Below are 14,973 nucleotides of genomic sequence, written 5' to 3'. Positions count from 1 at the left end.
CATATTGTGAGAGGTTTGGTTTTCATCATTCTGAGAACAATTTTTGATGATGCCTTTTTTATTTTGCATCAGGTTGAGGGGTTTTTAGCTGTCTTCCACTTTTGCCTACTGTTACCCTGAGAGATGACAGTACTGTTGGTTAGTTGCACATTAGGAAGCCTGCTTCTCAGACTCCCTAATTGTGCCCAGTTGATGCACTAACTGTTGTGACATGTGAATGTATCTTTGCAGGAGAAAGAAATTGGCTCAGCTAATTACAACTGATGTAATGTTGATATGATGAGCACTAATTAAGACAAGCCTTCATACCATCAGTCAGGTCTCTCCCCCTAGATGGACTCTTTTTCTCACTGTAATATAAAGTATAACCTTGCATAATTAAACCCCATACTCAGTATCCTGCATTAAAATGTATTTATTTTATTTCCTTGCATATACACACTGCAAATGAGATTCACTAGCAATTCACAAAACAAATATATGTATTTTTTTGCAAACTTCAAACACATATAGTGTAGAAAATAATGCCTAGTATTATAATTTTCCAAAGTATTTTTATTTAAGTTGAACAATTTCCTGCACAGTCTATGGTAACAGTGATAATTTGGAAGGTTGATTACCTGCAGGATTTATTGTAACATCACTACATTATTGTACAGTACAGTTTACCACTGCTCCAATCCTACACAGGGCAGCTTATGAGCTTCCTGGGTGAGTCAGTGAGGTGGAGCATGGAAGGGCACCCAATGAATGTATGCTTAGACCTGCTGAAATGTGACAATTGACCCCAGGGTATTGATTCATTCTAGACCTGACAGGTGAAACTGCAGATCTGGCATTAGTCACAACAATTAAGACATTTGAAATGTCAAGAAATTAGAGGTCATGAGAGATAATTTCCGTCTATGTGTCAGAGAGAAATGATGACACCCTCTGACATGCCGCCGAGCCTCTTGTTGAGGGCACGGTGACAGCTCTACTGGGCACACTGCCGGAACAGCAGTCCTTCGCCATGATGCTCCTCCTGACAGCCTTCTCTTATGGAAAAACATGACAGCAACCCCTTGATTCAGACCCTGCTGTGTCACTCAGAAGTAAACAGACAAATTATTCATCAGTGGGACTCTATTCCTCCTCAGCTGCCACTGCCCCTCCCATCCCCTCTGAATGAACAAAGACAACAAAGTGTGTTGTGGCCAGCCAATGAAGCGCTTTGAAGCAGCTGACGCACTTTAAATTGATTTCACCTTGATATTCTCATGGTGACGGGACACAAGTGTTTAAATGCTTGACCTTAATGATAAGTAACTCCCTTCATATGTATCACATAGTGTATAGGATTCACTGTGCATCGTCTGTGATGATATCTGCATTAGAGACAATCACGTCCTGGTGGACACATTGTTTGAGACATTTCTGCTCCTACACACAGTAGTGCACATGACAACCCCTGGGCTGTCAGTCAAGAAACACCCTCAGGGCAATTCTTTGTTTGTATTTAAGGATTAGAATAGATCCAGATAAGCTCATCTCTAACAAATTTCCATTAGCATGTAAAGAATGGGCAGTGTCATCGTATGAGAAAATACCACAATAACACAATTACATAAATGGACTGATTGCTTTGTATGGTTTTCTGTGCTGTTTTGATCTGTTTCTGAAATCTGTTCACATGATGTAAAGGCAGAGGCACTTAATGAAAGCAATTTGCTGTCTGTTATCTGCGGCATCTGTCAGAAGGTGAAAGGTGGAACAGCTTCATATTTGTAGTTGCCACCACTGATCTCAGGTGTCGCGACTCAGCGTGATCCCACGCTGCTTAGCAGGTCAACACAAGGCCGTGTCTGCATTCTGTTTGACAGAGCTGTTTTGTTGCTGCGTTGCATGAGTGCACTGGAGGATGCTACTGGGGGACCATCCTCCACGGAGTCACTGTCACCAGTTTGGGAACCAGGCAACAGATAGAGAGAGAGCCGCAGCCACTCACCTCTGAAAGCCTTTTGCCAAAATCGGATGCGAACAAAGTCAGACAGACAGACAGGCCGACACTGTGTTATGACGGATGTTTGGTGCTCACCCATGCGAGGCGATTGTTGCTGGGAGGGGAGATCATCCAGATGGCTTTGGCAATAAGTGTCACTTATCAGCCAAAAAGCAGGGTCTGAAGAGACTAATGAACTGCCTGTTAAGTGCTCTCCATCTCAGACTAAGATAGAGATACTTTTCTGACATACCTCAGACAGGATTAGTGTTGAAGCACCTGAGAGATATTGACATGTTTTGATCATCTGGTGGAAGAACATGTTCTTGAGTTAACCTTCAACAAGTCAGACCCCCTTCCTCCCAAGACACACAAAAACACAAACACATACAGACAAATCCTCCCCCTTACACTCTGGAAGTAATTGTTGGGGGCGTTAAGGTTGCCTAAGACTACCAAAATGGGACATGCAGCAGTGCAGTTGCCCTGGTAATAGAATCATCACAAGAAATATGGTGATGTTTTCCACATGGCCCGCTCAGGCTTTATGATCTTTGTATCAAATTTCTTTATTTGAACAGACATTGTGACCCTCACCCCAAACCTAACCTTAAATAGCCATAATGTCAGTTGCTTATTACTTGACGGACTGTGTTGTAAAGAAATACTGACTAACACTTAATGGTTGCCAAATGTGCTCAGCAACTCACATGAAACTTTCACTGCTGTGCGACAGAGCTCAACCGTGTGGACAGCGCCTTTTTTGGTGCTGTGGAAGATGGGAAGTGACCAGGGGGTATTGGGGGTGACTGTTTGGCTTGCAGGTGGCCTGTCCTAATTCAGTATCACCTCCAAACTTCCCGTGCCACATCTCCGACTGTGGCATGTGCTACCCAATGGCTCCTTTTGATAGTGAGTGGTGTGTACAGGCGGAGGAAAATGAGGGCCAGTCACCCAGGCAGTCAGAAGGGCGAGCGAAAGGCTGAGCGATGTATGTTCCATTGTGCACAGTGGCATTGACGGACGTCTACAAGCTCCCCTCTGATGGTGGAAGTGGCTCCAGTCACATCAATCACTCCCACCGTGGAGTGCCCCACTTTCAGTCAAGCTCAGCGGCTCTTACTGCTTGTTTTTTTTTTTCTCTCTCACCGGAAGCAAAGGAGATCTTTTGTCTATTTAAATGGAAGTTATTTTCTAATAATAGAAAATTCTTGATTCCTCGTGTGTTGTGTTTTTTTCTTCCCTTTACTCACAGTGTGATTTGTGCTGTTTTTACTTCTCAGTCACAACCGCAGTCATAGTGTATAACCCATAAATCAGTCGTCATCGAGGTACCCTTCTCCAAATCACCATGGTCTGCTTGTGTGATGTTGCCTCTGTTCCATACGTACGTGTGTGCATACACGTGCTTTTTGCCTTTGTTTCAAGCACAATAACATCTGAAAGCGGGCCAGCCTGCTGCAGTCCTAGCTGGATGTCACTCCAGGTTAACGTTTGTGCAGTGGGGGCCCCTGTGCCTGGAAATGGGAATGGTTAACTGAAGCATGTTAATAGGAAAAGGCTTGTCTCTTCCATACTAACACTTGGATGACTCTGCAGGCTGAGGGGGGAAGGGGGAGCACCAAGGCGGATTGGGAGGATTGGGAGTGCACCCCTTTCCCTTTACCCCCTCCCTCCTTCCTCAGAGGCACGGCTGAGTTAGGATTTGCTTGCATTGTCAAGTAACGCATTGACCCATCACTTTGATGCATATTGATTGTGACAGCCGCTCTCTCTCTCTCTCTCCTTCTCCCTTCTCTCTCTCTCCCGCAGGCCACAGAGGCGCAGATCCAGAGCTTTGGACAGACGCCATCTCAGTTGCTTATTGAGCCACATCCTCCACGCAGCTCCGCCATGCACCTGGTGAGACCAATGAGCATACTGGGAGAATTCCCTGCACCTCTGGTAGTGGTGTGTGTGGACCTTTGTAAGCCTGGATGGTGTGTGTTAGTGTGCCTGTATTTGCAGGTAGCTGCAAGATGTAGACGATGTCCCCAATTTCCTTCAATCCACTCTTTTATAACAAAAGATAAATATTTCAGAAGTCTTAACCTCATGTGGGTCAGGCCTGCAGTATAACAACAAATTTTCAGAGCCAGTTATCTGCACTGTTTTATAGCTGCTACTGCCTACTGGCAGCAGTGTGGTTTAAAGGGAAGAGTGCTCCCTACTGGCCTAGTAGCTCCCCTCCTTCTGCTGTAAGCTGCTCTTCCCTGTCTAATCCATGTAATAGCCAGCCTAGCCCTCATTATCCCCACATGGCTCTCTCTGTTTCCCTCGCTCTACAAGAAACTTTGTACGGCAGATCCCTCTGAGACCTTTTACTTCAGTTTCCTACTTTTGCAACAGATGTGAATGTTTTCATCCACTTCTGTCCACTTCTGTCAAAAGCCTCTAGTACTTAGAATCAGATGAGAGCTGAAGTCTCAAAGTATTGTCAGTGTTACTGTCTCCTCCATTGCTTGTGCTCACACTACACATGTATGTAAGTTAAGCCTGGGTTGTAAAGGTTGAGTTGAAATTTAGTGGGGAGAAGAAGCACATTTTCAAAAGCAAAAACTCATGCAATCTTTTTTAATGCTTCTTTGTGGACCAACCTGAATTTTTCTGATACTTAAGAATCATGTATGCTTCATCTCATATGTACAACTTACTCCATTCCAGTTTTCCATGTCTTACCCCTGTTTGACCAGCCCCTTGTCTGACTCTACTATCCGGAGGGTACAGTGCATGAAGCCCTCCTCTGTGTCTGAACCTACTTTTTCCTCCAACCTCCACACTAATTGCCTCTTTCCATTCTTTTTCTCCCATCTTTTCGTACCTCTTCTTACCTCTCCTCGTCTTATCCGTCCCCTACCTTCCTGCTACTTCCCCTTCCTCTACCTGCCCCTCTCTCCTGTACCTGTGCTCCTCTCCCACCGTCACACCCCTCCACCCTTCTCCACACTCCGACTTTTCTCTCTTCTACTCAATAGTGTTTCCTTCCACAGAGCCCTCTCATGTTCAAGGACCAGATGCAGCAGGACGTCATCATGGTTTTGAAGTTTCCATCCAATTCGCCGGTAACCCATGTGGCCGCCAACACCCTGCCACATCTCAACATACCTGCTGTGGTCACCGTCACTTGCAGCCGCCTTTTTGCTGTCAACCGTTGGCACAACACCGTTGGTGAGTGGAGCTCAACTTACATGGTGGCATGGTGATACATAGGTGATATGTTCAAACATTCACATATGTCCTAGTTAAAAAAAAAAAAAAAAAAGAAAGAAAGTGTGCCATGCCACATGTGATACCCACCACAGCAGTGGTGCTGTAAAATCACTTCATCACCATCACACATAAACATGCTCACTGCTCTTAATAGAGCTGTAGCCAGCCAACTAAGTGAGAGGCCAGCACCTCCCAGGTAAGCTGACCATGAGTGTTTCCACATGTTCCTTTTCAGACATGTGTGAACAACATTACCCACAGAGCCCCTCCCTGAGAATCAGCCTCACCTCAGGGTCAGAGGGCCAAAGCAATGGTTACTAGGAAATTAGGCCACAACTGCACCACATTCTCCTCACACATCCCCATCTGTCACTGTAGAAACACACTGAGCTCAGGACCAAAGAGTCCGCACTGTGTGGCTGCTCTGGCTGCTCCCACACTAATGAACACAGCTGCAGCACCCTTGCCATCCTGTCGGAGAGGAGGGAAATGTGGTTTGGGTTTTCAGAATAATGAAGATAATAAGGCCTCCATATTTTCAGGCATGTTGCTGCTTCAAAACTGGCTCCAGATACTCTCTCGCATGGATAAAACGTCTCCATTCAGTTTGACACTCTGCAAAAAAAAAAAAAAAAAAAAAGCCCAGTTAGACAGATGGAAATCTTTCTGATGGACCTCCAAGACTTCCCTCCCCTGGAAGAGATTATGAATTAACTTGGCTCTGAACAGAGAACAGGTGTGTGTGTGTGTGTGTGTGTGTGTGTGTGTGTGTGTGTGTGTGTGTGTGTGTGGAAATAGCCTCAATGATTCATTTCTTATGTATCTCTGTCTGAATCCAGGCCTCCGAGGAGCACCAGGCTACTCTCTGGAGCAGGCCCATCACTTACCCATAGAGATGGATTCTCTGGTTGGTGAGTAAGCTTCATTGTTTTCAATGGAAAGTACAGCATCAAAGAAACAAACAAACAAAGACGTACACCACTGACTTTTGTGTCTGTGTTAGCTGGAAGGGTCCTAGTTAAGAACCTAAAACTGCTCACTCATTGACACTTGTTCTGTTGGTTTTTTTTTTTGGTTTTTTGTTTTTTGCAGCCAACAATACTGTAAGCAACAAGCGTCAGATCACAGACCTAGTGGACCAGAGCATCCAAATCACCACACAGTGTTTTGTGGTGACAGCTGACAACCGCTACATCCTGGTGTGTGGCTTCTGGGACAAGAGCTTTCGTGTGTACTCCTCCGAGACAGGTAGGTTACAGTGTAAACTCTATTTCCTATAGAGGTGTGCACTGATGTGTGGAGGACTGAGCGCTATGATGGGAATAATACAGTACTGTCTCTGCTCTCTCCTGACAAGCCTTGTAGAAAAAAGGATGACTACACTATAACACAGTGGAAAATATTTTTTCTAATTTCCTTTCACTGATAATGGTTCAGTGGGAGCAAGATGATAATATCAGCAACATATCTGTTTAAACATATGTGATAAGAGCCATTTAACTCTTTGCTTCCAAACTTGGGGTTCAGGACGCCCCAAAGGGTCCCAGGATGAATCTTAGGGGGTCACAGAAAGGATTGAAAGAATAAGCCTCTCAGCCTTTCTTTTTTATGTGAAACCGTGGATCATTTAACCGGTTAAGGTGTTTTAAAATCATTCAAATGAAACAAACAGAGAAAAATTGCTCTTGTGGGTTAAACTGGTGAACTCATGCCACACTAAGACTATAATTGATGAGGTAGGCATTGTTTCATTTTAAGACGTCACAAACCAAAAAGGCTGGGAACTAACTAATTGATACAATACTCCTTTTGCTACAGTCAGCAGGGTTTTTAAAACAATACCTGCCGTAGTTTTTTGCACTTCAGGTTCTTACCAGCATTTTTTTTGCCAGCACTGAAATCATGTATGTACTTTTATCATCTTTAGGCAAGCTGACCCAGATAGTTTTTGGCCACTGGGATGTTGTGACATGTCTGGCCAGGTCAGAATCTTACATTGGAGGAGACTGCTACATCGTCTCTGGGTCCAGGGATGCAACCCTACTGCTGTGGTACTGGAGCGGGCGGCACCATATTATCGGGGACAATCCCAATAACAGTGAGTAAGCATACACATGCACACACACACACACACACACTGAGGGTGTACAGTAGCATCTTCTTTACACCAGTATCAGTCAATTGTTCGTATTTTTAAAAGTAATGTAGTAAACAACAGTCTTAGATCAAAACTGGAACAAAAAAACATTCTATCCTAGAAATCACACAAAGAGGACAGAGAGGGAGAGGATAATTTATCAGCACTATAGCTGTGATGTATTATTTTGATATATGATTCACTGCACTGAGCTGTGCTGCTTTCACGTTGAGGACCCCAGATGTCTTGGCATTTAAAATGGTAGATGCCAGTGTGTGATTTCTGCTGCTCAGTTCATTTAGTTGCTCATTCTCACTGATTTTCTGTGTTCAAAACAATCCATCAGGGTGGGGGAAGTGTTTTTAGCACCACTGTACTAACAAGGAGTGCCATATTTGGTGTGGAATGGAAAAACTGAGGATGAGGAAGAGATTGTGTTTTTATTTTATTTTTGGATGACAATGTGCGTGCTAGAAGATCTTGTGTTTCCAATTGTCAGAGATTCAAGGAGCTCCAGATTAGTTGCAAGTGTTCTCTAATTAACTTCACTGAGGCTCTGACAGTTAATTAAGAATTTCAGCTTGGTTGCCTCCAATTAGCAAGGGGCAATAGCACTTGTGTTACTGCAGCAGGAAAAGAGTATTCCCCTGATATTCACGCTGCTAGGGCTTACAATGCATCTTCAACGGACAAAAGGGAAAGAAGCTTTATACCTCATCTCTAGAAACAAAAGACAGGATGTATTTTCACTCGTACCTCATCAATATGTCATGATGGCGGAAAATATTCAAGTATGGTTCAAGAATGCACAGCACCAGAGATGTGGGATCCAGGAGTTTGTTTGTGAAGGGACAGTGCAGTGGAAAATGACTCAGAATCAGCTAAAAACTCTTGACTGCCTGTACGCTTGACACAGCTTTATTCAAATCTCTCCAGCCAGTCAATATCAGTCATGTTCAAATATGGATGACAGATATTTGCAAGGACCCACAGGGATAAACTGCTACCACCTTTTCATATCTTCACTCTTGAAACCCTCAAATTAATGTCATAAAGGACACAGAGCACCGAAGTCCTCTTTACTCTGTTACTTACTGCCTTATTAATTGAACAATCCTTTCCAGGAGTCTCATTCTGGTGATTTCATGCCTATTATATTTCCTATAATGCTGGTTGAAGGTTGTGTGAATATGTCGCAGCAGCCTGCCGGATCACTGCTCCCTCATCCCGCAGATGTGGTGTGCCCAAGAAATTGATTTCACCCACACCCCAAAAGGCTGCACGTGTCTCAAATATATAATAATTAAAATAACTTCCAGCTCAATCATGGTCCTGTCCCTCAGACTCGGCCCATCACACCGGTACGAGGGGATATTTGCACCGGGTAATTGTGTTGGCTGAAACTGGCTTGTCCCATGGGCTCAGAGAGGGTGGGGGGTATGTGGTACAGGGTGATTGAATCTTTTGTCGGGTAGGTGAGCTGCACTAGGTCCCTTTTTCTCCCAGGAGGCTTTTTCTGACACTTGTCCTATTCAGCCCCCCTCAGCAGCGGGTGCTGGGACTGACAGCACTGGTCAGGTCCTGGTCTCCAAGGGACCATGCTGCATCGATCACAGTCCAGCTAACTGACTGGACCGCTGCAGCTGCAGAGGCGATATGCCGAGCTGGTGGAGGAGATGATGGTGGGGGAAAGGGGAGAGGGAAATAAGAGAGGAGAGAAGTCTGACACATCCACATCATCTATCAGGACGTTACAGCCACCTAGGTGGAGAGAGAAACTTTCGTGGAATTGGCTGAACTATGAGTCACATGTGGACACATCAGTGGTCCATTTTCAGTCAGTCTGACATCAGTTTACCATCACTAATGAGCTGAAAGGTGAGCATTATATTAACAACCCACACAATTAGTAGTAGAGGTGTTTTATTAAAATTGCAAAATGTGAAAATTATATTAAAAAAAATAATGATTAAAAATTAACAGGCTTAAAGGTGACCCAGAATTCCTTTCTGTGTTTATTGTTAAATACAGATAATTTCCACTGATTACATTAATTTAACGGGTTCAATTCTTTGTATGTCCCTAAAATATGTCATTGCCAAAATGATTGATTGAATAATGAAAAGAGAAGAGACCCCTCCCACCCCCCACCCCTCAGTATTCAGGAAAAAGATGAGGGTTCACTATTGGTGACCAGAGCATTTCAGAAAGCCTGCTGCTTTCATATTGAGGCAGCGTGCTGGCAGTACACGAGGTCGGCTCCAGGTGTCGTGAAACTCCCCTCACTAACCTCTCCCCAGGCCATCATCAATCATGTGACACACAGGATGAAATCAAGTGGCTCGGCTTCCATCGCTGGGCATCCCTGCATTTACATGACAATTCAAAGGGACCTCCCGGCTAGCAGATGTGTGACACAGTCACCCTGCTTGTGTTCATATGATTTTGTTGCCTAATGAAGGTTTGGTGGTATTTAGCTGATGTTTTCAGAGGCAGACAATATATTCAATCAATCAAACCAAGGCACTTGTTTTAGCATGTTTTGTATCTGTTGTGTTATAGGTGACTACCCAGCTCCAAGAGCAGTTCTGACGGGTCATGATCAAGAAGTTGTGTGTGTGTCAGTCTGTGCAGAGCTGGGCCTGGTCATCAGCGGAGCCAAAGGTCAGTGTGCTTCTGTTTGATAATATTGACGTGGAGGACAGAGAGAAAAGAGGAAGTCAGGGACTCTCTTTGAGTGAGCATATTGGCATATGTACAGTACTGTAGGTTACTATTACCAACACACAGACCTTTCAATTTCACTGAATTGTTCAGATCTGCATGTGTCCAGCCACTCTTAACATGTTCAACAGTACTGTAGAGTTTGAGTTTTTTGGGGGTTTTTTTTGCCCACACTTTGTGTGTGTGTGTGTCTGTTTTGGTCTGGTAGAGGGTCCGTGTCTGGTCCACACCATCACAGGGGACCTGCTACGGGCTCTAGAAGGACCAGACCACTATCAGAGCCCACGGCTTATCTCAGTGTCCAGCGAGGGCCACTGCATCATCTACTACGAGAGGGGCCGCTTCTGCAACTTCAGCATTAATGGAAAACTGCTGGCACAGATGGAGGTCAATGATTCCACCAGGGTAAGCTGACTTTTTGACACCAGTACACTCCACCAGTACTTTCCATGAAAGATCTGGATGTATCTTTGTTCATCTGCAGTCTTAAATACTTCAAAGATTGAAGTAGTTGGGGACAAATCTTTAAGTACATAAGCACTGATTCAAATACTGACTTCTTTTGCTAAAACATTACATTTCTAGTGATTCTTATGGATTTTCAGTTTGGATAAGCTCATGGTAATGTGCTGAAGGATGTGATGTAATGTCATGTAATAATGGTTGCCTGAGTAGAAAAGTAAAAAACAAACAAATAAAAGTTGCACACTGGTCAAAAAGGCCAGGAAGGGATTCAGTAAACAGGTGGATCAGGTACTCTACATGGCCTGGATCATGGTATACAGTCCAAGACATTCTTTACAGGAGAAAGTATAATATAAACATTTCATAACTGTATACATACCATTAATAATAATACAATAATTCATCTTAAATTTGCACTAAACTTTAATTGCACCTCACTGCTGCATGTCATTCTCATACTTGACCTCCAACGTGTCACAAATGTTCATCAGCTTGTGTACATAACCATTTGTCATTCAGTGACATCTTTTACACACTGCAGCAAGAAAACTTTCCCTAGAACTGACAGTAAAAGTTAGGTTAGAAGTGACATGTTGAACCTCTGTCCCTCCTGTAGGCGATTCTCCTGAGCAGTGATGGCCACAACCTGGTGACAGGCGGGGACAACGGCGTGGTGGAGGTGTGGCAGGCTTGTGACTTCAAACAGCTCTACATCTACCCAGGCTGTGACGCTGGCATCCGAGCCATGGATCTATCACATGATCAAAGGTCAGAACAGGCAGTAGTGCTGGTATGGTAGATCCACTGAGAGGGAGAGTGTTAGTTCATACAGAGAGCCATCTTGAAGAAATGTCTCCATTCACATTTACTGTGAATAAGGTCCCCCATGGGGTGAATTCAGGTAATTATCCCATATTGGATAAGGAGGCATAGATAAAGAGAAGCAAACAGAGAATTTTTTAAAACCTGAAGTAAAATGAACTGCAAGTCATATTCATATGGTTTGTACGTTTTAATTTATGATAAGAACGAGACAGTGCATGAAGTTGGCTCTGTTGAGCTCTGCTTTACATTGTGTGGGCTCCTGTGTTTACCTGCTTGACTGTGTTGACTGTATGTATGCGTGGGCTCCTATGTGAATAGGATGCTTGTGTGCATACACATCCTAATGTTCCCACATGTCTTCATTCCTGTACTTTATGTGTAGGTTGAGGTAAACAGCCTTGTGTTGCCGGGGTTTCATGGTTGTCAGTGTATATTTTAGTTAGAGGAATATCCACCATCCTTTTCCTTTAAATAGACCCTGCAGTTGCCATGGAGACAAAAATTAAAGGGGTATCTTCTGCGAATGCACTTATTTTGGATAAATAGACAACAGCAAGCACACTTGCGTACTGCACAAGCCTGTCGTCAGGTCAGCAGCATGTTTTTCCTCAGTGTTCGTATCCTGAAAGATTCATCAGGAGTCATGTATTGGGAGCTCCAATGGCGGCGGCGAGGCGACAGTGTTCCCTCTGGGGCTTTAAGTCTGACGTCAGCATGTGACCCTGGCAGTCAAGAGAGGTTAGAAAGTCTGAACAGTGGAGCCGCACTTCACAGCCTCCGGCTAAATCCCCTCCGGCCCAAATCAGAGGCCTAGTTCTTAAACATTAAACCAAACTGAACTCTGCACCATGAGTAACGGCTCAACCTGGCAAGGTGAGCAGAGGATGCTCAGATACAGATGAAGTTTGTTGACAGATTTTCATTTTTTAGTGTAAACTAAGCATCACAATAATAATCACATGGACATGGAGCTGAAAATATTAAATCAAGTACTGCATGCTATTTAACATTTCTTCCATCATCACTTAACAAATCACTTAAATTAAATATTTTAAGGACCCCTTGATTCAGTTATAGTCTCTTGCCTCAGTAGGTTGACATTAGGTAACACAAGTGAGCCGTGCTGTATGACACCATTTACAGAGGGGCCTTCTGCGGCAGCTCTGTTCATTGTATTCCAGCATTTAAGCCCTTGGGGTGTAGTAGTATAAGACGACCCTGTGAAATCAGCTGCTTTTCCTACATACCAGTCAGTCATGGACACAAGGGCAAAGGGGTTTCAGGAAAACACTGGGACTGAATGGTCTATTTCAGTTGTCGGGAGAAACTCGGTAATTTACTGTCACGGCCCCTGATGACCTACTGCGCCTGTTTCATTCACCACAATGGCCATTTTAACAAAATGTTCACATGCACTGAAATGATCTTTTTTATTTACTCTGTGTTTTTCAAATTTTCTACATTTTTCTAAGTTTATAACACGTTTGCTGAAGTTGGGATTTCATGTTACTTTTTTTGCTCTTCAGGACTTTGGTCACGGGCATGGCCTCTGGCAGTATTGTGGCATTTAATATCGATTTCAACCGGTGGCACTACGAGCATCAAAACAGGTACTGAGGAGAGCGACAGCAGCAGCAGCAGCAGCAGCAGCAGCAGCAGAGGGTGGAGGGTTGAGAGGAACACTTACCAACCAGTGACCAAACAGTGCTGCAGAAGACCCACAGACCAGAGAGGAGATCCAATGGACCGCACATCAGCATGGTGTAGCAAATTAAGAACAAGGCGTGCTCACACGTGTTCATCTGGCCTCTAGTTCAGGTGAACTTGTTGCCATTTGTCAGTTGCTGAACAATCTGAACACATCGTCTGTTGGTTTTCATGTCTTACCTGAGCACCAGCAGAAGCATTTCCACAACTGAGTCAAGCAGCTGTGTTGTTCTGGACAAGGAGAGACCGAGATCAACTTAAGTTAACACAATTACACGGTTACGCTTAAAACAGACTTAATGTAAGCTCTGAAGTTCCTGTTTCAAGCTGTGAAAATGCAAAACAAAATGAATCCTCTGTTAGGAACATTTATACAACATTTGTATGACAGACACATATCTCAACTGGAACACTTTTGTAGGAAAGAAGTCAACCTGTAAATATGGACAGTGTAAAGTGCTTCTTCCCTGTAAAGGTTGAGATAAAGATCTAAATGCTGTTAGACTAGCCACCATGTAAACAACATTTCAATCATGTGAACCATGTATAAATGTCCAAAATGTCTTCATTGCACTTCAGATATTAGTTGGTTAGTAATATATATATGTGACCATTGTTTGCTCATTGTTATTAACAGTGGTCAAATGTATGTGTACGTGAAAAGACAAAATGTTCATTAATTTGTTGTGTTTAAATGTCTAAATGGAAGAAAAGTCAAACTCGGTGTGAGATTAGTCCTTTGTGAAGTATTTGTTTTTGATTATGTCAGCAGAGAGGACAAATTGTGATATTTCCATACTTCCCAAAACTATTTTGTCTATTAATGGCAAATAATTAAAATGACTTACTGTAAGATCTTAAAATGGTTCAAGTGAGACATTTGTAACAGCAGTTGTCAATCTTTTGTATGTTGTTTCAGTTTCTTCCAAAAACATATCCAGAGGATCAAATATTAGATTGCTTGGATAGTTTCTCACAACTGTTAACGTGTTTGTGGTAAAGCTGTGAGACATTTGGTAAAAATAAAGTGTCATTTTTAAGACATTCTACAGTTGTTGGAACTGCAAACAGTAATACTGTTACTTGTGCACCTCACAGTTTTTTTGTTTGTCTATTTTTGCACAAAATGTTTGCTCGTTCATTTTAAATCTGTGAAATCACGAACACAAGTTCATGCTCTAACACCATGCATTGGTAAGAACCATTATGACTAAGGAAGGTTTTCAGCTGTGTGACGATCTAATGATGAACAGGCGAGTGTTCCAAAAGTGACTGTGGTCTATTTTTGGTCATATGAAAGCAACTGTGTCTGCATTTAATTGCTGAAATGAGAAGTCAGTCGCTGTGAGCTGACAATTTCAAAAATGAACAAAAAATATGCAAATGGTTTTGAGTTTGCATTCTGATTTTCTAGTGGTGCTACCAGACACCATGCCTTCCAAAGCTGAAGTTCTGCATGCTAAGAGCCACCGAGGGCATTGGGTTTACTTTGCTTTTCTGTGAAACCATTTATTATTGTGAATTTGCATTTCTTTAACAAAAACATTTTGTTAATATGCTGGCATTAAGCAGTGCATTTTGATTTTGCGTCACATTTTAAGATATGTTATGATTTATATTGAGAATTGTTTTTGCATATGTTTTGGAAGCGGTAGGATATGTTTGAAGCTTGTGTGATTATATCAAAATTAATAACTAAATTCAACTGCTACCATTTTTTTGTGTTTTTAATAAAACTGAATAAATATCAGTCTCAGGAGTATTTTTTGTGATTTTACTGATGACTGCAGTTTAATGACTGTAAACTGCATCTAAAAGATTCAAGCAGGTATTAATGCAGTTCTATAATAAAGAATGTTCAACTATAGCTCAGCAGATAAACGCT

The 14,973-nt window shown here is 43.0% G+C and overlaps 1 protein-coding gene across 5 annotated transcripts in view; it reads left to right on the top strand.

Annotated features, from left to right (window-relative positions):
• Positions 1 to 14,850, top strand: part of nbeab (neurobeachin b) — a 190,647-nt gene extending 175,797 nt beyond the window's left edge. For 4 of the 5 annotated variants that reach the window (XM_071496175.1, XM_071496174.1, XM_071496172.1 and 1 more), the window contains 9 exons: positions 3,794 to 3,883; positions 4,996 to 5,188; positions 6,070 to 6,141; positions 6,323 to 6,478; positions 7,158 to 7,328; positions 9,930 to 10,031; positions 10,300 to 10,496; positions 11,173 to 11,324; positions 12,908 to 14,850. In XM_071496175.1, the coding sequence (XP_071352276.1) occupies positions 3,794 to 3,883; positions 4,996 to 5,188; positions 6,070 to 6,141; positions 6,323 to 6,478; positions 7,158 to 7,328; positions 9,930 to 10,031; positions 10,300 to 10,496; positions 11,173 to 11,324; positions 12,908 to 12,998 (1,224 nt within the window). In that variant the 3' untranslated portion in view covers positions 12,999 to 14,850. The remainder of the gene's footprint in view (positions 1 to 3,793; positions 3,884 to 4,995; positions 5,189 to 6,069; positions 6,142 to 6,322; positions 6,479 to 7,157; positions 7,329 to 9,929; positions 10,032 to 10,299; positions 10,497 to 11,172; positions 11,325 to 12,907) is intronic. The other variant, XM_071496173.1, reaches the window with a different exon arrangement.
• The last annotated feature ends 123 nt before the right edge of the window (positions 14,851 to 14,973 follow it).

Source organism: Trachinotus anak, unplaced genomic scaffold (genome assembly GCF_046630095.1).
Source record: "Trachinotus anak isolate AG129_WGS33_773 ecotype Australia unplaced genomic scaffold, CSIRO_AGI_Tana_v1 ptg000014l, whole genome shotgun sequence".
Lineage (NCBI taxonomy): Eukaryota > Metazoa > Chordata > Actinopteri > Carangiformes > Carangidae > Trachinotus > Trachinotus anak.
The sequence above is the reverse complement of the archived record's forward strand: the minus strand, read 5'-3'. Positions and strand labels throughout refer to the sequence as shown.